The sequence below is a fragment of the Diabrotica virgifera genome, chromosome 2, assembly GCF_917563875.1.
Source record: "Diabrotica virgifera virgifera chromosome 2, PGI_DIABVI_V3a".
NCBI classification, from domain to species: Eukaryota; Metazoa; Arthropoda; class Insecta; order Coleoptera; family Chrysomelidae; genus Diabrotica; species Diabrotica virgifera.
In genome coordinates, this window is record NC_065444.1 from 106669200 (window position 1) to 106695211 (window position 26012).

General features: G+C 32.3%; 2 protein-coding genes across 3 annotated transcripts; one reads left to right on the forward strand and one right to left on the reverse strand.

Moving 5' to 3' along the window:
- The first annotated feature begins 648 nt into the window (after positions 1-648).
- LOC114334618 (uncharacterized) lies at positions 649-16074 on the forward strand. The gene is made up of 2 exons (XM_028284696.2): positions 649-934; positions 14018-16074. The coding sequence occupies exon 2, from the start codon at positions 14021-14023 to the stop codon at positions 14684-14686; it is 666 nt and encodes a 221-aa protein (XP_028140497.1). The 5' UTR covers positions 649-934; positions 14018-14020; the 3' UTR covers positions 14687-16074.
- LOC126880174 (uncharacterized) lies at positions 3315-6089 on the reverse strand. Of its 2 annotated transcripts, XR_007696462.1 has the most exons (4): positions 5624-6089; positions 5273-5524; positions 4247-4574; positions 3315-3906 (listed from the first exon to the last, which is right to left on the reverse strand). XR_007696462.1 is itself a non-coding variant. In XM_050643938.1 (3 exons), exons 1-3 carry the CDS (start codon positions 5683-5685, stop codon positions 4571-4573), a joined length of 318 nt encoding a protein of 105 aa, XP_050499895.1. In that variant the 5' UTR covers positions 5686-6089; the 3' UTR covers positions 3315-4570. The 2 variants fall into 2 exon arrangements, 1 of the variants encoding a protein (XP_050499895.1); XM_050643938.1 differs by having other exon boundaries at positions 3315-4574.
- Positions 16075-26012: the final 9938 nt, after the last annotated feature.

The window sequence follows — 26012 nt, forward strand, 5'->3', positions numbered from 1 at the left end:
AATTTGATCAAACTTGACAGTTAGTGACACAAAGTGACAGTTAGTGACGTCACATCCTGAGTGTTCATTGTGGATAATAATGAAAAATTTTAATTTTAAATAAAGTACAAACAAGTTAGACAACTCAATACAAAAAATTTGATCAAACTAGACTGATAGTGAGAGCACAGATTTTTAGAATTTCAAAAAAACTGCAATTGTGACGTCACTTTGACGTACTTCCTCACGTACGTCAAGTTTGCTCAAACTGTTTGATCAAATTATTTGATGGTGAGACGCGGCCTTATTGTCACTTTCAGTTTGCTCAAACCAGTTTGATCAAATTATTTGATGGTGGGACGCGGCCTTTAGAGGTAGGTGGAAAAATATTTTCTATCAAAGAAACAACAAACAATAAACATATCAAAGTAGCGTGTACCAAAATATAAAGTCACTGCGCACGCTAAATAATGACGTCACTGGCTTGATGAAGTTTAATTCGCGTGTACTTAACTTTTTTATTTGCGTACACGTTAGCGTGTACCTAGACACAGCGGTGAACGCTTGATTTTCACCAATAACAGCTGGCCAAATACCCAAGTGGGTGGAGGCCAACAAACTAAAGAAGAAGAAAAAGAAGAAGATTTTTTCAAATTTAGAATATGGCAACTATGGGAATGGGAAAATTACGTGCCATGCATGCCATTCTTATTGTTTGACTTTTCGTATAATAGTTATCGATAATTCTTGACGTCTATTTACAAATACAATACAAATTTGCACATTGTGTATATATACATAAGCACAGATAAATAGTAAAATAGTATATAATAGACAGATAGATAAGAGGGTGGGGACATTGTACACTGAACGGCTTTCCTATTCCTATTCCTCTCGCTAGTCTCGCTGTGTTTCACCATTAGATATAACCAGTTGCAAAATTGACAAAAAATAGGTAAATATAGATATAATTAATACATTTTATAATCAAATATTTTGTAACCTCTTTTTTGATCTTGTTATAAATTGTGAAATCTACACATTATTGTTATGATAATAGTGCAATTAATAATTATCTATGATTTGTTTTTAAACCAGGAGGGGTAAACTAAAGAGACAGATTCACACCCAAGAAAGTCACTAGAAAAATCAATAAATACATCTTTTGATCATATCGGCCTTCGACGGTAATCCATACATCGACGCTCTCAAGCCAAAACGGCATAAACGACATTAACTTGATTTTTCAGGAAACACAAAAAACTGTTTATTTTTATTTTTACCAATTCTGCTTATCTGCATAGTGACTCAAAAAATTGATGATTTTTTTTTCAAATTTTAATATTTTGTGAACATGAATGTAGCTGAAAATACTGTCTGAAATAAATTAAAAACTAGAAAATTGCGCTTATGTCCCATCAAGATATAACATTGGTGAATATGCCAAACTTACCTCTGGTGTTTGTGTCGATCGCATTGTTGTAAGGTTAGCCAATATGGCGCTTAAAAGGGATATATATATATATATATATATATATATATATATATATATATATATATATATATATATATATATATATATATATATATATATATGCCATTAATGAAAAAAAAAAAGAAAATTAAAAATTGTCGTTTATGCCAACAAGAAAAATTATGAAATTACGAAGATTTTTGATAGGCTTTATTTTTTAAAGTTAAAAACAATACCCTAAATTCTTTAAACATGTTTTTGATGCTAGGATGAAATACTTAAAAGTAAATAATTCACAAATAGAAGCGGATATCTAAGAATAGCGGATTCTAATTCATAATCACTGTCAATATTTGGTTCAACATCATTATTGATTTGTTTGCTTGTATTTTCCTTATTTTGATCACTACTTATACCGGCACCCAAACCATTATCTGCTGCTAAGTTGAAACATGATGTGAGATCGTGACTAAATATTTCTTCTTCTACTGCAACGTCTGGTGGTTCCTCAAAGATGATAGTGTGATTGCTAAAAGCTTCTGCAGTGTTGGCTTATAAATATCATAAACTTCTAAGGGGCAGTGGCGACGCGTGACTTTTTCTAAAGTGTTACCAAACCAGATGTAAAAAAGTCTTATTTAAAAAAAAATATTTTGAACCTCCCAAATATAAGTTTTTGTTTTCAATCCTGTGGGATAAAATTAAACAGATCACTATTCCCAAATTATATGTATGTAATTATGTATATAGATGAAATACTGATAAGTTTGTACACACTTGAATGAATAAAGGAAAAGAAAATGTAGTATGTCAAAGTGTGTAAATAATTTATTTCTTTAGCTGAGCGCTTTCGACATAAACGTCATCATCGGAGCTAATGGTCAAATAGTAAAAAGTACCGCCACAATTGAGGTGTAATCATGTGCATCTTATGAAGTTAACATTTGCAATCAAAAATCACATTTATATTCATAAGATGCACATGATTACACCTCAATTGTGGCGGTATTTTTTACTATTTGACCATTAGCTCCGATGATGACGTTTATGTCGAAAGCGCTCAGCTAAAGAAATAAATTATTTACACACTTTGATATACTACATTTTCTTTTCCTTAATTATGTATATGTAACAGGTATAACAATAAATAATAAACAAACTAAACATATTACTCTACCATAAAATTAACATAAAAAATGAACAAGTAGGAAAAAGCATAGATTTTGAAAACTATTTTTTATTCATATTTTAATTCTTCCACTTTCAATAATATCATTTTTTTTTCTTCAAAATTATATTTAAAAAAAATATATACAAGGAGAATAACTTTTCAAGTAGTTGATCAATTACGCAATACGTAGCAACACGCTTGCATGTTTAAATGCACGCACACTGTAATCTGTAATAGGTACTAAACTAATGTTACCAATCCTCAACATGGTGACAATACTGATATACACACACCCCAGGCAACCAAATAACGTTTATAAAACGTTGAAAAAACTTCATAATTATCACCAAACGACGTCAGTTTATCACGTTTTTTCGACGTCGAAGATCACGTGAATATGTCCCTACTAACCCTTAAAATGTATAAACTCACCATCATCACAATATTAAAACTTTTTCTTTGACTTCTCAAAAACAAACCATGTGGCGTTTACAACGTTATTCGGCAGGCCCATTCAATTATTCGTATGGGCATTGTTAGTATTGCAATTTTTCCATTTAAGTAAAACCAAATGGAAGGCTTATTAAAATGCATAGAATTACAATATCCTCAATGCAACATATATAACATACATAGAATTTTCACTTTTTATATTATAAATATTTACTGTGTCAAAAGTGAAACAACATATAAACTAATAAATCATTTATTAACAAATTAAACATTTAAGTCACAATGTAATAACAAACTTAAGTTTAAACCATTTAAGTTATATAATATATATATAATTATTATAATTATACAACAAATTTTAAAGGTACGATTCTGACAACGACTGCAGATGGCAGTTACAGTTGTCACAATGACAGACGTCATTATTTTGCACTAATAATTTGCATAATTATTAGCAACTGACATTCTGCCGGACAGCAGTTGCAGTCAGATGTCGGAATCAGTCTCATACAGATAAATAGTGCAAAGTAGTAACGTCCATAACGCCGAGAGCTGCAACTGATGTTTGCAGTTGCTGTCTGCAGTCGTTATCGGAATCGTACCTTTAGTCAAAAATGAATACATACAAATAAGACCCAATATATTGAATTTCAATGAAAACTATCTGCTTTATATTTATAAATTTTAAAGAAGACGATTGAATGATAAAAAATAGGACAAAACTATAATAGTCTGTGTTCTCACATTTATATTTCCATACTCTTATAATCCTCAAAATGATTTCAAATAATTATTACAAATAGTTGCATACAAAAAGATCCACAGACACCTGAAAAATATATTTTTTGATTAAGGGACTGTAATGACCAAATTAAAATGATAAAAACAATTTACATGTGATATCTGATAATACACACTTAAAAGACTAATAGGGCTTTTTATCGACTGTCATTTGTTTCGAGCATCTGCCATGTGTCACATAATATTAATATATCTACGCGATATGTCTTTGGTGTGTATTATTGGTATATACCAATAACGTATGACGTAGATATAATATTAATATTATGTGACACATGACAGCAGCTCGAAACAAATGACTGTGAATGAAAAGCCCTATACATAAATACTCATGATGAGGAAGTACATTATAATTAAAAATGACTAACCATTTTCATATCGCTGCAACATGAAGCCAAAGCCGTCTTATATTTCAGTTCGTTTAGAGAGCGCAACAAGCACTCTGACCGAACAGTTTGAAAACTCGTTAGTTTTTCACCAGAGAATGTACATAGCTGTAACATATGTACATGCATTGGGTTCTTCTTCTTCTGTCTTGCTGTGGGCATACTCAGCTGCAAATAAGATTGCTGCAATATGGCTGCAAACTTCACTATTACCGGCAATACACATACAATGTGCATTTGCTATGCCATTGGAACTGGCTATCACCCAAGCATCTAGTGGTTTAGCATTAGCTTTTTGGGAATTCTTCACCTAAAAAAAATATTTTATCTTTGTGGGAATGCTTCAACTACAAATATTTATTTTCATTAGAGTATTTGCGTTCTTTACAATGATTGAGAATATTTTAAAATCAGACATTCATATAATATAATTTTAGAACAAACAATCATGACTGTTTATTATTCTCTTTTCTATCATAGCAATTACATGTCGTCGACCTAATCTGTAAACTGTGTAACTCCATTTATCCAAATTTTACAGAGGCAAAAAAATTATTTCTCTAAATATGACTAATGCGAATACTACGTATCTCCCATTTTAAAAGATAGAATGCTAAAATGGAATATTTTATAGATAGGTACAACATTTGTACCTATATTGTTTAATGAGTGTATTAATATTATTTACCACCAACTCTTTCTTGAAAATATCACTTTCTAAACAGTGAGGTCAATCGTGTGGTATGACAAACTGGGGAGTTACATATTTTTCGTACTAAATTTACTGCAAGGGAGATCGGTGTATACGAAGATGTCACTATTTACTCTTCTGGTAAAAATATGCATGTGTATCCTTTACACAGTTTACAAATTAGGACGACAATATGTCTGGTTTCATACAGATATATAAACGTAAATAAATGTAATATTTAAAACCCATTTATCTGAAAGACACTAATACTGTTATCTATATATTTTTAATGGTGAATAAATATTATAAAGACTTACCTTTCCAACAATAAAATAAAAATCATCAAAACATCAAATGTTTCAAAACAAATCCAGTTGTGAAGGCTTTTATGTGCCTGAAGGCTTTTGTATGCTTTCATCTGCTGCTTAAAGTAGTAACTGTGAGACTCTACCAGTCTATCTATAATAGCATTATAACAGTAATTGATGGAATGCACTGTAAAATCCAATTCTGATGACTGAATTGTATATGGATCTAAATCTCCAATTATTTTCAGCTTCAATGAATATCTAAAACCATAAAAGAAATAATGTTATTGCTTGCAAAATTCATCATTATTGATACATATCAGGGAAAAATGAATAGTAAATAAAAATTGTTTCGCCTACCTTTCTAAAACATCTGCGGAGTTTCCAATAATAATTTCCTTAAATAGGTAATCACTTTGCATTGTGGTAAATTTATAAAATTTACAAATGACAAACAAAAGTTTTAAAAAATACACGCAAAACAGCCAACAAAATCCAAATGAATCCAAAATAGGCAAAATACTAAGACGTGACTAGGACAAACGAACGACAACGATACAAACAAACAACAAACATAACCTTAGTTTTGTAACTTTTAAGCTCCAAGCTCCTCCCAATTTCGTGACGTCAGACTTAGGCTGGCTGAAATAAAAACGTCTTTTAAACGTATTTTAACGTCATTAATCTTACGTATTTAAAATCACCAACAAAAGACGTCGATATGACGTAATGTTCAACCACGTGTATATATTCCACCAAATACTGACGTTTCCTCGACGTTGTTGACGTCACTTGGTTGCCTGGGACACAGCGTGCCCGCGCGCCGTCTCTCGTCGCTCGAACAGAGCCGTCGCTCCTTCAAAATTTTCAGAAACGAGCTAGTCCCGAGCGATAGCGAGGTTTCTCCTGCGTTACCACTGCCAGTATCGGTAACAGCATATAATAAAGTGCAATGGATTCATTTATCTCGCCAATATTTTCGTGCGTCTAGTTGGCTATTTACTGAATTAGGTACTATTTTAACAAATATTTCTGTTGGTAAAAAATATAAATGGAATTATTTCATAACAGTCATAAAATATTTATTGTAAGATTTTTAACTGTTACCAATGGTAACAGTGGTGACATGGACGCTTCGCCAGTGCTAAGGGGAATATAGGGGAATTATTGTCAGTCTGTATATCATTTTTTACTGCTTCGGTATATGTTTTATTGTCATTTAGTAAGGCCATTATTTTTTTACTTCTGCTATTCATCTGCAACAAAAAAATGGCATAAACGCCAAAAATCGATCGCCATTTTTAGCTATATAAAATTGATTTGAACTATATGCTGTAATACAAAATTAATTGTTCATCACACTAGTACAAAGTTACAATAGAAAATTTTAAAATAAACTTTATTTGCGCAATTTTTAAATAAGAAACCTCTATTGGCTGTGAGTTTCGACGGTAGCGCTCTCTCGCGGTTTGAAACTTATACTTTTCTGATAAAATTTATGTATGTGAAATATACAAAACGAGAAAAATAGATACTTATCTAGAAAGACACAAATTATGAACTGAAATATTATTGTAACCTGATTACTAAATGAATACACAGAATCATAGATATATAATACTCTAGATTGCGCCCTGCGATCTTAAAATGGGTGACTGTTGCGACAGAGATAAATGAGCCTATTTGGTCGGTAGTCTCTTTTTAATTTAAGGGGAATATCGACGACGTGACTATCCCACTTTATCGAGTAATATGTGTTGACAGTTGGAGCGGGTGGTGACGAGAAATGGTCTTTGGTCTTCGGACGTGGATAATCGTGGTTCGAATCCCATACCAACTTTGCCTTGTTTATTTTTATTTAATCAATATTGCGTTTATTAAATATTTTTACATCTGAAAAATGGAAGTAAGTAAATCTAGCAGATAATAAATGTATGTATAGTAAGTTAATATTGGAATACATAATTTTTGTGAACTGCATAGTAAAATAAAAGTAATTCGTTATTAATATAAATTCGTCCTTATTCGAATGATGTGAATAATGTTTGTTTTGCTTCTACTTTTTTAAAAAATTGTATCAATAGTTTCATAAATAAAAATAATGTCTAATTACTTCCAAGTCCACAACTTTCAGAAACTAACTTTTTGAGAGGAATAGATTCCTTTAAGATAAACGTTGTGTGCAAAAACGACACCAGTCCAGTAAAAACATTAGGAACAAAACTACAATATAACTCTGAATTTTGATGTCATCCATTTCATCCATCTTTCGACTATATAGTTAGTTTTCTTTGCTCTTCTGTAAAATTAGGAATATGTGACCCGTGTTGTTTTTGAAATGACCGATTCAATTAATAAATCGATGGTACATTATGTTGATATTAATTATTGGTAATTTTTTACGAATATTTTTAACAATTACTTTATACTATTCTACCATTAACGTATTAAAAAAAATAACATTGGCATATTTTATAAAAGTAACATATTTTTAAAAATCTATCTATATAAATCATAGATTTATTTTAGAGATGTAATAATATCTAATAAACGCAATATTGATTAAATTAAAAATAAAAAAGTAAAGATTGGTATGGGATTCGAACCAGGATTATCCACGTCCGAAGACAAACGACCAGTTCTCGTCGCCATCCGCTCGAACTGTCAAAACATTTAAATAATACTCGATAGAGTAGGATAGTGACGTCGTCGATACTCCCCTTGAATTAGAAAGAGACTACCGACCAAATAGGCTCATTTATCTCTGTCGCAACCGTCACCCATTTTAAGATCGTAAGGCGCAATCTAGAGTATTATATATCTATGCACAGAATTAATAGTAAAATTAATTATGTTTTTTTATTTTATTCATTATAATTTTAATATTTAATATATAAGTTCGTGCGACTGGATGACTGCTTACGCAAGAGACCATTGAGAAAAAGAATACGTTTAAATGAATTATTTAACATTTTAAATGTTACCTCTGTTTATTTTTGTGTGCTTACTGATTTGCTTATTAAAATTTGTAATTTGTATGAATTGTAATTTGTTTGAATTCTATCAAAATGGATATTAAACACTATACTGGATTCAAGTCTTATTTCCCATGATATCCAATTTCAATCAGCAACACCAAACAAGGAAAGGATTTAGTAGATGCAGGACATGTACGCAATGTTTCCGAATATAATAAATGCATCCAGTACTGTTATATTCAGTATTTTTACATGAATCAATACAACAGCTGCAATATCTTGTTTTCTTTTTTGAAAAATCCATATTATCCGCCATTTCAGTTTATGAAGTTTATCAAATGCACAAAACAAAACTGCCACTAACACAGCGTTGCCACATTTTATTTAGAAAATCTACTGTAAGTTTAGCTTACTAAAATCTACTTATCAAAAACTAAAATATACTATAAAACTTTATTAATATATTTGTATATAATTTAGGACTTTTTATAATAAAAATAACAGCTGACTAACTAGAAATTTTTTTTATTTAGCTAATGCCTCGACAACTAATGGGCATTGGCATGGTGATGGTACAGTGGATTTTACCAATTAGGTAGCTAGTGTAAAGTCGACTTTGCACTACATGATTTATCATGTGATTTGTCATATGATTTTTCCCATGACGAGTCGCATGACAATGCTTATGACAAAACAATGCAAAATCATATGACAAATCACACAGTGTAAACATGTAAATTTCACTCCATGACCAAATCATATGATAAATCATGTAATGTAAAGTCGACTTTATGTGTAGTGTGTGTGTTGAGTAAGTGTCTTGTTACTTTGCAAAGTCGATGTCATTGTCTTTGCAGAGACGCTAATTGTATCCGAACGTCTGCGGTCCCCCCGGTGGGTACCGATCCCACAAGGATAGAAACTATTTTCATTTATTAATTTATAATAAACGAAAAATTCTCTACCCTGCTGAGATTCGAACTCGCGAGCAGTCGGTCCTTTCGGTCCAAAGATAGGCGCTCTTACCACTGAGCCACAGAGGGAGTTTAACTAGAAATTAATATGACTGTTTGTAAACAAAAACAAAACTTTTTTATATTTTAACTGTGGAACAAAATGACCAACTATTATTAATTTTTATCAGTTTTATATTTAATATTTGTATATAATATTTTGTCATCCGCTGATTTTAACATCTGCATGTCTGGATCATATTTTTCAAACAATTATTTCGCATTTTATATTAGAAACACGCAAACACAATATTTGTTGTTTTGCAAAGTTACATATATTATAATTAGGCCCGGTCTTTTCACCTCCGAATAAATATTTATTAGGAACTTTATCCGGCAGATTACATGTAAATATGTCAAATAAACCTCCGAATAACTTTTATCCGGAGGTGAAAAGACCGGGCCTTAGATATTTTAGTTTTCCATCGTTAGCTTCTAACAGGCTCACCGAATGCCAGAACTCTTCAATAACACCTGAAATAGGTACTGATTGCACTGCTATACTTGAAATCTGCAAGTTTGTTACACCAGAATCCAGTTTCATTTCTGTTTAATATTAATCATCTATGTCCTGGGGCTAGATTCCGTGCACTGTAGATATCTACATTTCGCTTTCTATCGATGTCAATTGTCGTGAAAATATTTGAATTTTTAGCTTTAATTGAATTATTTTCTAGTTTTGCTGGTTGATGCTGAAGTGGCACTTAGTAAAACAAGAAAATATTTGAATTAAAACTAAAAATTCAAATATATTGACATTGATAGAAAGCGGTCGGCGGTGTTAGCGATTGTACACAGAATCCCACCCCTGAATCTTATTTTCGGTAATGACATTGGGAAATTGTAACAAAATGTCTAAAAATTAATTTAGAAATGGGGTAAATACTATTAAAAAGCAAATTTTATTTTTGTCATAAGAAAATGTTGAAATATACCAAAAATCTATTAAAAAATATTGCCTACTAGAATTTTTTAAAAAATATCAAAAATTTACCAAAAAAGTAGAAACCTACTAAATGTGGCAACGCTGCACTAACAGCGCTGGCGATAACCGTCAAATCTCATCTCCTCTACCCATGGCGCGCCATTTAAATTTATCAGATAAATGCACAAAACTGCCACTAACAGCGCTGGCGAAAGCTGTCAAATCCCCTCTACCCTTCGGCTCATGGCCAATAAGAATACCATTGAGGAATGGCGCTTGTGTCAACCACGATGTAAATATTTGGTTTTGGCATAAACGCCTCATAGTTTTTAAAGAATTTCAGTGTATTTACGCTTCAAAAATCAATACAAATTCAAAATATTGCAGAGGTAAGTAATATCATGTTACTTATCCATAAAAATTGTAAAAGTACATACCTTTACTATTATTACTGGACCGAACTGTACACAATGATAATCTTACGGGCACTGGCGATTATGTCAATCCGTGTTCACGTCGGTGTTCACGTGCGTGACTAGACTGGCGTTTATAAAAATTTTAAACCAATATTACCCCTATTTCACTTTGTCTGGGGTTATACCGCGTTGACTGTCTGGTGCGAAAATTAAAATCCTATTTTTTGGTGCAGCTAACTAAAAAGTGGTCATTTTGGCGTTTATGCCGTTTTGGCTTGGCAGCGTCGACATATAGTATTTTTACTACAAAAGCAAGATTACGTAGGTCAAAATTTCTCACGTAAAAGCACTGTCAAAACATTAGAATGTGACTTTTCACATGGCCACGTTATTGTCATTATTTGTCAGATATTTTTCTTTGTTTTTGTTTACTATAAAAATAATATCTATAATTCTGTATTCTAATTAATGATGTCAATCGGATTTCATCAATAGGGCTTTTCATAGATTGTCATTTGTTTCGAGCTTCTGTCAAATGTTGTATAATCTGTGTACAATATTAATATACACGGATTATACGACATATGACAGAAGCTCGAAACAAATGACTGTGAATGAAAAGCCCTATTGCCGAAATATATTAATCATATGCCAAAATATTTGTTAATGTTAACGAAAATAATGATATTCCATAACATCAACTCTAGAATTGAAATTTGTGTAGCACAGCTAAAATACGACACCAACACGGAACTGCCCGATCTTGTATAAGCGTTCACATGGTACTTTAATAATAAAAAAAACGTAATCGCGATTACATTGAGAATTTTAGAATTATATTAATTAAATAACCAAAAACATTTATTATTATCAATAATATAAATTTTCTAAAACAATTATTTAAGTTCAATATTCCAAAAAATAATAATGTTTTGCAATCTAAATAAAAGAAAATAACATTAAAAAAAGAATGTGTGTACTTTGTACGCACGTAAGAAGTTATACTTCTATTATATGATTTCAACGAAATCAATATACTTTATTAAACAGTTTCTCTACTACTTTCCAAAAATTTTTATTAAAACAATACCAAACATTAAAAAAAAAATAAAAGAATAAAAACACACAAACACATTGAAAAATGCCACAAATGATTTCTGAACAATAATTGTTGCCAAAAATTTTAATTAAATACGTATTTTCTGAAAAAAATTATATAATAATATACTTACAATCATAAAATCTATAAAAAAAAAATAAAAAAAATAACAACTTGCTTGGAGCTTGAACCCACTTCACGTCTATCGTGCCGTACGAAAGTCGAAGCGATTTCCCACTGCACCACATTCGCGTATACATCATGTGGGAATATACACAAACTAAACGTTTACACCATAAACTTTTTGACACTTTGTTTATTTATATGAATGTAATCAAATTATTAGTTTGATTTTTGTCGAATTAAAATACAACAAAATATAGAGTAAGAAAACGATATATTAGATGAAGATTTGTAGAAAGTTTGTTCGTAATCAGATTATGTAAATTAAAGCATTGCCTACTAATAGGTAACTACATTATTTTTTTTACATTTTCCAAATAGATAGGTATGAAGATAATTTTTTATTGGAATACAACTGAAACATTTAGAATTACGTACCTGCGGCTTTTCAAAACTATTTAAAAAGTCACTATAATTATAAATTTGATTTTATTTCTGTCCTCACAACAATAAAAACTAATATATACAATATTTTTGTTTACCGATAACCTCCATATTGAACAATTATTGACAGATCATTTCAACACCCAATCAGAGCCCGTATAACGACTAATACCATACTGTCGGTGTGCGCATGCGCGCAGATTAATAAAATTTCACCCTCAATGAAATCGCGCCTAAAGAAGTATAACTTCAAAAATGTGTAAAGTTTTTAAATAGATATTATTTTTATCATTAAAAACAAAAAACCGTATCTAATAAATTTAATAACCATCGAGAGGGTTGAGTTAATGTCAAAAATGTTTGAAGAATCTTTAAACATCTAACTCAATACAGTTTTGTGCTACTTTTTACAAGAAACCAATCACACCTCTCGATTTGACATAATATTTTTTGTCCTGTCTAGATTTATTATCTGTCAATTAAACTCGAATCAATAGGGCTTTTCATCGATTGTCATTTGTTTCGAGCTTCTGTCATGTGTCACATAATATTAATATATCTACGTCATACGTCTTTGGTTTTTATCATTGGTATATACAGTAGAGCGTCGATTATCCGAACGTCGATCAACCGAACGACCGGTTATCCGAACTGCCGACTCCCGCGCCCCGCACTCGAGTACTGAGCAAGCGTTAGTAATTAACGCTTAAAATATCTTCAATTTTCTTCAATTATGTATCCAAAAATATGTTGTTGCAAAAACTGCACTTTTTATAAAGTATATAAAGGTATAAACAAAGGTTTTTATAAAGGTATAAACAAATATACAGTTATATAAATATGGTTTTTATTCACTTGTGGATAAATATGTATGACAATCTCAATATAGTTCGATTATCCGAACAAATCGGTTTTCCGAACACCCATGTCCCCCAATTAGTTCGGATAATCGACGCTCTACTGTATGCCAATAACGTAGATATATTAATATTATGTGACACATGACATGACAGAAGCTCGAAACAAATGACTGTGAATGAAAAGCCCTATGTATGGCTGCTTAATTGAGATGATGGAAAATTAAAAAATTAATTTTTTAGGATGCATGTTTAAATAAATGTGACTAGCTGATCGAGAATGCTTGATATTGTTTTAGTTTTTAGTACCTATACCTAAAAACTTGCGATCTGCGCACAGCCCTGCTTTTATAGCTAGTTTGATAAAATATTTTGGTTGAACTGGCAACGTTGCTCTAGAAATTAGATTGACACATGTGACAAGATCAACTTGCACAACTTGAAAAACACGATTTTCGGTTATAAGCGTTGTACCAGTTTTTTAGACGCGAAGTGTACTACGTTTTATGCATTCCACCCATAATTTATTATACCAAAGAATACCTACCTACCTAATGGTAGATATGTATTCTTTGATTATACTAATACTTCGCTAAAGAGTTCTAAAAACAACTGTTTTTTATATAAAACAACTAGACTAAAAATCTAAAAATTAAAGAAAATACAAAAATTCGCTAATATAACTTAATTAACCTATGAAATGCCAGTAGTGTCAAAATTTTATAAATGTCATTAGTGTCAAAATTTAATAACAGTGAAGTAAACTTGCCTGAGGTTGGACCAATTACAGACAAGCATTGGGCTCCTCTTGATTTAAAAACAGACGATAGTTTTACATTATTCGAAATACAAAGATATACGTTTTGGTAAAATTAACTTTTGCGATTTTATTTATTTAGAAAATGGTAAAACGCTCAAGATGTGCCCGTTTTGTAAATTTAACCAAAGGCACAACCCCAGATGAACTAATACAACATATACAGAGATTTGTCCCTTTAGTAGGTGATGTCGAAAAGATTCATATAGGTGAGGATTACTGTTTACAGTTAATATTCGCATATGTCATATTTAAATGTCATAATGATGCATCAAGGGTGGTTAGTCGATTAAACCAGACTAAATGGAAGAATCTTTGCCTAAATGTTGAAATCATTGGCCCATATCTCGAATATACTGGGTATCATAGTGAAGAGGAACCTGACATTCAAGAAGGTCCCGCTATAAAAAGAATTAAGAGAGAAATGGATTTTAAAATAATAGAGGATAATTTAATGGATTTATATCCAAGTTGTCCACCATGTAGTCCAAATTATTTACCAACCAGTCAGTGTTATTCACCAACCAGTCCAAGTTATTCACCAACCAGCTTAAGGTATCCAGCAACCAGTCCAGTTTATCGACCATCCAGTCCAAGTTTTTCTCCAATGAGTCTAAATTATACACCAACCAGTCCAAGTTATTCACCATGCAGTCCAAGTTATACACCACGCAGTCCTGCGTATACACCACCAGCCTATAATCCAAGATTAGAGGATAATATAGAGGATTTACCTATATCCAAGTTATAGGTCACCTAGTCTATCATATAGTCCAACATCCCCACAAGGCCAGACACAATTTCAATGTAAATCAAATCAAATACAGGAAAGTCATACTGTATTTAAAATTAGACAACATTTATATAAATAGTCCTGTCGCCAGGCAGGTACAACGGCCTCCTTAATTCAGATATGGACTTACCAAGTTTTTTTTTATGTATTTTGACCCGTGGAACACGAATTTTTTGGGTAACAGTTGATCCGGATGTCGATAAGGTTGTTATAAACAAAGAACTTGAGGAAACAACGATTTTTCGCAAAACAAAACATTTTTTTGTATTTTTGGGTGATTCTCAGCAAAAAAGTGTCCTACAAGTTTTTTCGTAGGATGCATAGTTTTCGAGATAAACGTGGTTGAATCTTCAAAAAATCGAACAAGTGCAATTTTTAAACCCGAATAACTTTTGATTAAAAAATAAACTAGCAATTCTGCTTACCGCATTTGAAAGTTCAAGTCAAATCCTATCGGTTTTGATTATTTGCATTGCTTAAAATTATTTTTTTTATTGTTAAACAAAGCTATAAACACATAGTGTTTCCCGTGCCCAATGCATGCGTTTTAATGTACGTAATCTAGGTAGAAATTGTCGTATGCGCGCCTACTTGTTCGACTTCAAATGAGAAATGCATTGAAAACATCATTCAACCAGTATGTGTTTATAGCTTTGTTTATTAATAAAAAAATTAATTTTTAGCGATGAAAATAATCAAAACCGATAGAATTTGACTTGAACTTTCAAATGCGGTAAGCAGAATTGCTATTTTATTTTTCAATCAAAAGATATTCGGGTTCAAAAATTGTAATTTTTCGATTTTTTGAAAGTTTAACCGCGTTTATGTCGAAAACTATACATTCTACGAAAAAACTTGTAAAAACATTTTTTGCTTAGAATGACCCAAAAAATACAAAAACATGTTTTGTTTTACGAAAAATCGCTGTTATGTGATTCCTTAAGTTCTTTGTTTATAACAATCTTATCGACATCCGGATCAACTGTTACCCAAAAAATTCGTGTTCTACTGGTCAAAATACATAAAAAAAACTTGAGTAAGTCCATCTGAATTAAGGAGGCCGTTGTACCCCCACCACTGGCGGATCCAGAAATTTTTTTGGGGGGGGGGTCATGGGTCTTGAGGGTGATTTAATTACTTTTCTCTGATGCAAGGTCACTTAGTCTTACCAACCCTAGGGTAAGTGGGTTTACAATTATAGGGGGGTCATGACCCGCGTGACACCCCCTGGATCCGCCAGTGACCCCCCACTGGCGACAGGACTATAAGTGTTACATAGTAATATCTTTACTGTGTACTGTTTGATACATGTATTTATTGTGAATAAAGTAGTGGTGTTCAACTGAGTGAGTTTTTTTGTTTGTTCCTGATTTTGGATTGTAAAGGTTACCTAAGTTCCTTGAGGACTAGACATTGCAGTTCCATTTTGTCCAACTTAAGGTCATTCCTCTCTTTTCTGGTAACTGTTTTATTTGGTTCATATACAAGTCATTGGTTGATATTTATGTTTTGTTAATAATAGTGTGACAGCAGAAATTGTGGGGACACCTGGTGACTGTTTCAATTTAAATCGAACATATTTACCTATTACCTATTGGGCTGACCAACTATCTCCCTATATAAACAATGGTAATAATGGGTCTATCGAATAAAAAGAAGTATTTGGTTTTACTTCCTCTTACAACAATAATTAATCAAATTCTTGGGAATGACATTCGACTCTCAACTCAAATGAAGATCGCATATAAATGAATTAATTAAATCATGCCAACAGAGAATAAACCTTGTAAAAGTCCTTTCTAATCACAAGTGTGGGGTGCAGACTAACTATACTTCTACGATTGTATCAAGCTTTAAGAGGAAAGGAACATTTTGACGCCTGTCAAAATTTTCATTGTATTTTAATTGTACCTAATCATTTTTTTTGAATCATGAGAAAACTAATAAGCATTTTTGAAAAATTTAAATGCAGAATGAATGATTACTTTATTACCGAGGGCCGAAAGTCCCTTAGAATGAATAAAAAGTTTATTTTGAATGAGATATTTGAAATTAAAAATCACACTAAATTTTCTCTTAGTATTTCACCCATGTAACTTATTAAAATAAACATTATAGAAGTTTTCAGGGACTTTCGGCCCTCGGTAAGAACGTAATCTTTCATTCTGCGTTTAAATTTTTCAAAAATACTCATTAGTTTTCGGAGGATTCGAAAAAAATGAATCCCATTTAAATAGCATTGAAGCCGAAATTTCGTACCCATCCCCATCCCCTTAATTAGAAGTAAACTAGATTATGGATGTATATGCTACGAAACTGCTACTAAAAGTCAACTGAACATCATCCAATCCACAGCGTTACGCATAGTTTTCGGAGCTCTCAGAACCACGCCAATTAGCAGCCTTCAAGTCCTAGCAGGAGAACCTTCACTAACTCTAAGAAGGCAATATATTTTTCAATGTGTTGTGCTAGTAAATAACTCAGTGCAAATGAAAATCCCTTCATAAGCTTAGTAAAGAAAAACTCCAAATCTCTACTTAAGGTCTGTCTACCCCTAGAAACTTACCTTTTACTCTGGGCTAACTAGCAAAATTCATAGACAAGTTATTTACCAGCAATTTTATTGCTGGAATCGAATTATAAGATCCTATATATTAATAATATAGGTATGCAAAGTCCGCAGATAGTGTGCTACTTTTTTTATAAACAAAATGGCGCCGACAAATCGTATTTTTGTCAATTATTGCTCTATAACTCCGAAGATTTTAACTTTACAACAAAAACACCCAAATAAAAATTCACCGCAATTAAATTCTGCATAGAGATATGTTTTTCCCGATTTGCTCCGACGAAAATTTTCCTCGGAAAATGCGGGTTTTCCCAACAAAATCTCTAATTTTCAAATAAAGTTTTAGGTAAGTAATTATTAATCAATAATTACTTAAATAACTTAGTGACATCAAAGCTTTCTTGGTATATATTGTAATTCCAGAAGCCGGTGAAAATTAAACGAATATTTTAGCAACAATTCAATTGTTAATTAACAATTTACTATCGCAATAATAACCAAAATATTATCCATAATATAAATTTTTCGTTTCTTTGCATAATATTTAAATTTAAAAAAATAGTTATAATACGCTGGTCTAATTAGTAAAGTACAAAGAAAGGTTATTTACCAGTGGAATCGAATATTATGATTCTATATATTAATAATATAGGTATGCAAAGTCCGCAGATAGTGTGCTACTATTTTTATTAACAAAATGGCGCCCCCAAATCGTGTTTTTTTCAATTATTGGTCTATAACTCCGAAGATTTTAACTTTATACCAAAAACACTCAATAAAAATTCACCCCAATTTAATTCTACATAGAGGCATGTTTTTCCCGATTTGCTCCGACGAAAACTTTCCTCGGAAGATGTGGGTTTCCGAACAAAATCTCAAATTTTCGAATAAATTTTTTGTGCAAGTAATTATTTATCAATAAATAAATACCTTGGTGAAATAAAAGCTTTCTTGGTATAGATTATAACTGCAGAAGCCGGTGAAAATTAAACGAATATTTTAGCAACAATTCAATTGTTAATTAACAATTTACAGTCACAATAACAACCAAAATAATCACGAGACATTGATCAAACTTACAAAGATTATAAATATGTGATGGACGCTTTCGCTCATTCTGCAAACTTTCACATGCGTGCCTTAAACCCGTACTTTTAACACTTATATCATAAATAACTATTAAAGCATTAATTTTCAAGATCTTTGAAATACGCATTTTACCTATTTTTTAAAATTAGAATATAATAAAAACTTTCTGAGAATCGTTAATTTGTTTATAACTATATTTTTTAAACATTTAAAGATTATTCAAAAAAAATTAAAAATTAATATTTTGTCGACAACATATTAAATAGGCATCTCATCTTTATAAGATTTGAAAGTTTGATCAGTGTATCATAATTATTTTGGTTATTATTGCGACCGTAAATTATTAATTAACAATTGAATTGTTGCTAAAATTTTCGTTTAATTTCACCGGCTTCTGGAACTATAATCTAGACCAAGAAAGCTTTTATTTCACCTAGTTATTTAGTTATTGGTATATAATTACTTATCTAAAACTTTATTTGAAATTTAAAGATTTTGTTGGGAAAACCCGCATTTTCCGAGAAACATTTTCGTCGGAGCAGATCGGGAAAAACATGTTTTTATGCAGAATTTAATTTCGGTGAATTTTTATTAGGGTGTTTTTGGTGTAAAGTTAAAATGTTGGGAGTTATTGAGCAAAAATTGAAAAAAACACGATTTGGGGGGCGCAATTTTGTTAATAAAAAAGTAGCACACTATCTGCGGACTTTGCATACCTATATTAATAATATATATAATCATAAGCTTCGATTCCAGCAATAAAATTGCTGGTAAATAACTTTTCTCAAAAATGTCCTGTTCTCCGATAATCAGCCCAGACTATTTTAACAAACGCATAAATCGATTTGAATATGATATACACATATTATATCAGTTGAGAGCCTTGTCTACAAACAGATGCCAGTCTCCTCCCTGAAAAGTTCAAATACCAAAAGTAGATTTTACCTTACTCAGCTATCCCAAGCATTCACACAATCCTTCTGAAATAAAACAACAATTCCACTCTACCATCTCCAGATATCCTGTGGTTTCAGACTATTTTTACTGACGCCTCCAAAAGCAGCAATGGTGTAGCTGCTGCAGCTATTTTCGAAGACAGTACTTCTGTCACCTACTTAGCCAGTAAGTGTAGCATATATACTGGAGAACTGCAAGCAATCTGCAATACACTAAACCTGTGTACCATCACATATATAAAGTTTGTCATCATATCAGATTCTTGATTGCCTTAAAGCAGCGTTTCCCAAATGGTGGGTCGCGACCCGGTACCGGGCCAAGAAAGCAAAATGCCGGGTCGTCTAGCTTCGCCGTTTCACATCTTGCTTTTTAAGGCCGCGCTCTGACTAATGCCACTGCTATCTTTGTGATAGTTTTGACTTCTCCAACAATAATTTACATATTACATTAAAAGGTAGCAATGTAACTGTATTCAAAGTACAGGAGAAGGAAAAAGCTGCAACAAAAAAACTTAATTTGTGGACACGTCGCGCAGAAGCAGGAAATTACAAAGCTAACAGAACTACAAAACAAAAAGAGTATAACGTGAATTCATTGTCGGATGAGATTTCAGCGGCTTTCAAGGAACCCCTGCTAGGACTGGAGGCAAATCTGAAGGAATATTTTCTCCCATCCACAGCAATAAAGCATGGATAAGGAATCCATTTAAAGTAGAATCCGACACAGAACATCCTTATATAGATATAAAGTCAGTAATTAAACAATCGTGTGATAGGGCATTCAAAGACATACCTATTTGACAAAATACCACTGATAGATTCTTGGTTGTCCTGCCACCAGGAGTACCCAGTTCTAACAAAAAAAGCGATAAAGTTTCTAATTCCTTTTGTTACAACCTATAAGTGTGAGGTGGGGTTTTCAACACCGGTTTTCCTCAAAAATAAATATAGAAACCGTTTGGAAGTATCTGAGGATAAAATTAACATTAACATCTTTTCCTTAAAACGTGAAGTTTTTAGTTAACCAGAAACAACTGGATACTTCTCATTAATAAAGTATTTGATTTTTATTTTGTTTTATTACATTTTTGTTTGAGCTAATGATTCTTTATTAAAATACACCCACAGGCACAAAATTCCGCCATCCAAAATTTTTGATTAATTTTGACAATATGTAACTTTATTATGTATTTGTACTCCGATTTTCAAGATTCTTGCATCAGTTTATAGGTACATGTATTGATGTCATATGTAATTATTCCAGTATCAAAATGAAAGCGTTATATTTTCTCCTAACTTAAAAAAATTCTGTGGAAAAATTGGAGGGCTGATTTTTTTTCATGCTCCTTTTGTATTATTCTGGAGGTATTACTAGGGTTTTGTTTTTTGAATTATCCGAATAGCTCTTTTCTTGTAAGAGCTGTAAATCAAAACACTGCATTTAATTAAAAATATCAAACGCACTAAAATTAACAACAAAACAAAACAATTCAATTGTGGGTAAGGTAAGTCCACCTCTTGCAGCAACGACTGGTCTCAATCTGTTTGGCATCGAATAAAGATGTGTTATCCTTGCTTGGGGAATAGCCCGATATTCCTCTACCAGGGCCATAACTATACCAAATTTTCTGGAGGCCTAGGATGACGGCGAATACCTTTTTTTAATTCATTCCATAAATGCTCAATAGGATTGAGATCTGGGCTGCGTGCAGGCCAATCTAATCTTATCAGTCCAACTTCTATTTTATGAGTCAATCAATGTTTTTATTTATAAAAAATGGTACAGCTCTAGCTCTTACAAGAAAAGATATACATATTCGGATAATTCAAAAACAAAATTTTAGTGATGCCTCCGGGATCATATGACCGGACTAAGAAACAAAATCAGCTCTTCTATTTTTCCAAAGAACTTTTTAAAGTAAGGAGAAAATACAACGCTTCCATTCACCCCTGTATAATGCCATGCAAGCAAATTTTTGTTTTTAACGGAATAATACCAAACGACATCAATACATGTACCTACAAACTGGTGCAAGAATCTTAAAAATCGGAGCACAAATAATAAAGTTATAAATTGTCAAACTTAATCAAAAATTTTGGGTGGCGGAATTTTGTGCCGGTGAGTGTATATTTTATAAAACTAAAATAAATGTTTTCTTGCACACACATACCAGGATATACAAAAAAATTAGTGGGTCACGAAGGATAAGCTCAAAAATAACCGGGCCACGGAAAAATAAGTTTGGGAAACGCTGCCTTAAAGGGTATCATCAGATGTATCCTATGCCAATTTAACACAAATAAAAGACATGCTTTATAATGCTCAAACACGTGGCAAAAACATAAGATTCTTATGATGACCAAGCAGTGCCGGATTTACCACTAGGCCGACTAGGCCGTGGCCTAGGGCCGCAAGCAATAAGGGCCGCAGCGTTTTGTAAAAAAAAACTTTTTTGGTAAAAAAAATTACTAATTGAATTGAAATCAGTAAACAATTTTTCAAATAAGAGAATGGCTATTCTACTAAACACGTGGTACGGTATTTTACAACGTTTTGACAAGAGTAGCAAAACATTAACTGCTACAGACTTGAATGTGACTTGCAACATACAAATCTCTAAAGGAGTATGCATTGAGTCTGAGAGACAACTTTGATTCCTATGAAAAAAGAGGAAAAGAGTTGTCTAAAAATGAAATATATTCTTGAAATAAAAAGACGCCCGAAAAGAAAAGCTCTCCCTGGCTAAGACAAAGAAGATAAATCCACTGAATCCCACTTTAATGGCAAAGAAAACTTAACAATCCAATGTTGTAATTGACACGCTTTATTCAGAATTGAATCAAAGGTCCGAAGTTTATTTCAGTCTTAATGAAGAATTTGGATTTAAAACAACTTATCATCAATTTCCATTGAAGAAATCGGGGTAAACGTTTCTATTTTGACTAAAAAGTATCGAATCAACATAGGTGGCGACTTTGGAGAAGAGTGTGTACAGTTCAAACGCTTTGTTGAAGATATGTTTGATGAAGAAAGAGAACCTCATGACTACAAGATTATCAAGCCTCCGAGAAATATCCTTTTGGAGTATCTGAAAATCATTCACGAAAAACAGTTAACAACATTATTTCGGAATATGGGACACGGCTTTGCGCATTCTACTATGCATGATGACATCTAATGTATCTGGAGAAAAATCATTCAGCGTATTGAATAGAATCAAAAACTACTTGAGTAACTCGACTTCTGACGAAGATTCTAGATTGTCTAGTTCGGCCAGTTTTGTTTTAAATGCTGAGCTTTTTCAAGCCTTAGACTTGAAAAAGCTAGAAAAGTGAGTTTTTAGAGTTTAGATATGATATTTATTATAAGAGAATAATGAATTGAACGATCTAAAAGTTTATTTGTTGTATTCTTATGCCTGGTTGCACCAACAGATCTTAAGCTTAAGGCGTGCATTAACGAAACATATGCGTTGCGCCATTGAATCTTAGATCAATTTTCAGCTTGACACAATGGTACACATCCCCCGTCTGCAGCTGGTAAAGTTCCAACGGAAAAATGCACCTAGTTACTCTACGGAGTAATACGACTATAAAATAAAAATGTATACCATTTTTATTCAGTTGCAATGCGTGAATTGTTCAGTTGTTGAATTGCATAGTGTAGAATTCCTTCCCTCTCGTCTTCACTGCAGCATCCATTTGACTTGCAAATTGTAGAAGTGTGGGAGGTGTCACCAGGAAAGTGTACCAATAAGTTTTCAATTTAAAAATATTTTAGTAATATTTTTGATATTTTCAATATTAATAATTTACTATTAGGATTGAAAACTACTTCGTCTTTCAATGCCAGATGGCGCTAGCCACCTACTATCATCACTTCAGTTGCAATGGGTGGGAAAACCTCTCGATGCGAATCAGTTAAAATATGGAGAACAGTGCCTACGTTCTTTCCGATGAAGGCTCCAATAAGAGCCGAAAATCGCGATTCAAGGGACTGGACTGCACTCCGTATTCTAATTGAAAAGTAAGATTGTTTTGCCTTCGCATTGCAACTGAATAAAAATGGTATACATTTTTATTTTATAGTCGTATTACTCCGTAGAGTAACTAGGTGCATTTTTCCGTTGGAACTTTACCAGCTGCAGACGGGGGATGTGAATTGCATAGTGTAGAATTCTTTCCCTCTCGTCTTCACTGCAGCATCCATTTGACTTGCAAATTGTAGAAGTCTTGGAGGTGTCACCAGGAAAGTGTACCAATAAGTTTTCAATTTAAAAATCTTTTAGTAATATTTTTGATATTTTCAATATTAATAATTTACTATCAGGATTGAGAACTACTTCGTCTTTCAATGCCAGATGGCGCTAGCCACCTACTATCATCACTTCAGTTGCAATGGGTGGGAAAACCTCTCGATGCGAATCAGTTAAAATATGGAGAACAGTGCCTACGTTCTTTCCGATGAAGGCTCCAATAAGAGCCGAAAATCGCGATTCAAGGGACTGGACTGCACTCCGTATTCTAGTTGAAAAGTAAGATTGTTTTGCCTTCGCATTGCAACTGAATAAAAATGGTATACATTTTTATTTTATTTTATAGTCGTATTACTCCGTAGAGTAACTAGGTGCATTTTTCCGTTGGAACTTTACCAGCTGCAGACGGGGGATGTGAATTGCATAGTGTAGAATTCCTTCCCTCTCGTCTTCACTGCAGCATCCATTTGACTTGCAAATTGTAGAAGTCTTGGAGGTGTCACCAGGAAAGTGTACCAATAAGTTTTCAATTTAAAAATCTTTTAGTAATATTTTGATATTTTCAATATTAATAATTTACTATTAGGATTGAAAACTACTTCGTCTAGTATTATTGTCTTTATGCTTTAATTACATAATCGTGAAGTTATCAGGGGCCGCTCGGGGTAATTTGGCCTAGGGCCGCAAATATCCTAAATACGGCACTGTGACCAAGTAGTCCTCACTCAACAGATTGCGGCTAGGTCATATAAAATTTACACATGGATAACAGCATTTTCAATGACCCTCAGCCGATGTGCCACAACTACCAGATACCAACTTCAGTATAACATATAATGATAGACTGTCGAACTGTCCAGTGTATTTAACAGCAAGATTCACAGCGAAAATACAACCCAACCTGAAAGAAGCTTTAACAGAAGACATTAGTGAAACAATAAACTATCTTAAAAATTGTAAACTTTATAACAAACTGTTAAGATTCCAAAACATGTATTTTTCAAAATTGCTATGTAAATATGTGATGTATAAAAGACTATTTCTAAAATAAAATAAACCACCCTGTTAATAACCCTAGGGGAAGATGCGGTAAAAAAACCATGAAAGTAGAATAAAAGTTGGTGTGCAGGACGCTTCACCAATGGTAAAAGGACCTGGTGAATATCTCTTGTCCTTCACACAAGAGGGGAACCAGCTTGTATAGTGGTTGATATAATTAGACTCTGATATTCTTTGTAGAGTCGAAGCAAGGTGTAAATAGGTGTTGGAATGATTCAGAAACGTGTGGGATAATTATTTTATTTATACACAATCACTATTATTTACAAAATACTATAAAATATAATTATTATTGGGATTGGGTTTACTAGAAACAAACATACATAAATTTGCTATGTAAAATCGACAGTAAAGTGAACCGCGATTTGAGAGTCAAGTATGTGATTAATAAAGAGAAACAGTTCACGTGAAAAACCGAGTAATGGTAATAAGAAAATTCGAGCCGGGAAGTGAGAATGTTTCGAGAGAAATTCTGAGTAGAGTTAAAAACGCGAGCGTCTAGCGTCTAGCCATCAGGGTGGCTCAGCTCACAAGTTACTGAGAGACTGAAATTCTGAAATACTGAAAACTACTTAACGTTCCCGAAATCGGAGTGTGACAAGCCGAACTGAACCGACTACAAGTATAACCAGATTGTCGATCTTTCGATGTACTTATACGCGGTATATTAGGTACGAATGGATTATTATAAGTATTTTAGAAGTTTAAAATCTTATACATATACAGTGAGCACGTAAAGGTTGGAATAAATTCATTTTCTCGAGAATGGACGATTTTGGAAAAAAATCCCGAAAGAGGTCAACTTTTATTTTTAAATTACGACTTTTTGGCATATATATCGTACTAGTGACGTCACCCATTTGGGCGTGATGACGTCATCGATAATTTTTTTAAATGAGAATAGGGGTCGTGTGATAGCTCATTTGAAAGGTAATTCAATTCTCTATTCAGTAATATAAACATTAACATAATTTTGTATACAGAGTGTCGAGAGAAAAAATTTTTGAATTAAATTTATTGACATAAAAAGAAGAATATGCTAATTTATTTAATTCAAAATACAATTTGCTGCTCTCAGAAAACAGAAAAAAATGTTTATTTGAAAAAAAATCATTGCTTTTCGTTTAAATTAAATGCATTTAAATTAAATTTCGTTCAAATTGTCAAGAGGCAGATGGGTGGCTGCTTTAATATTGAATTTGCAAAAAACAATATTTATTTGTCAAATAAACATTTTTTCCTGTGTTCTGATAGCAGGAAAATGTATTTTAAATTAAATAAATTACACAGATTCTTCTTTTTCTGACAATAAATTTAATTAAAAAAATTATTTTTGGACACCCTGTATAAATAAT

What these genes read in the sequence shown, in the direction of transcription:
- LOC126880174 (XM_050643938.1), bottom strand. Translation starts at nt 5,685, where the DNA reads ATGCAAAGTGATTACCTATTTAAGGAAATTATTATTGGAAACTCCGCA. An exon ending in TCCGCAGATGTTTTAGAAAG is followed by an intron (nt 5,525 to 5,623) that starts GTAGGCGAAACA and finishes TTATGGTTTTAG; the next exon opens with ATATTCATTGAAGCTGAAAA.
- LOC114334618 (XM_028284696.2), top strand. Translation starts at nt 14,021, where the DNA reads ATGGTAAAACGCTCAAGATGTGCCCGTTTTGTAAATTTAACCAAAGGC.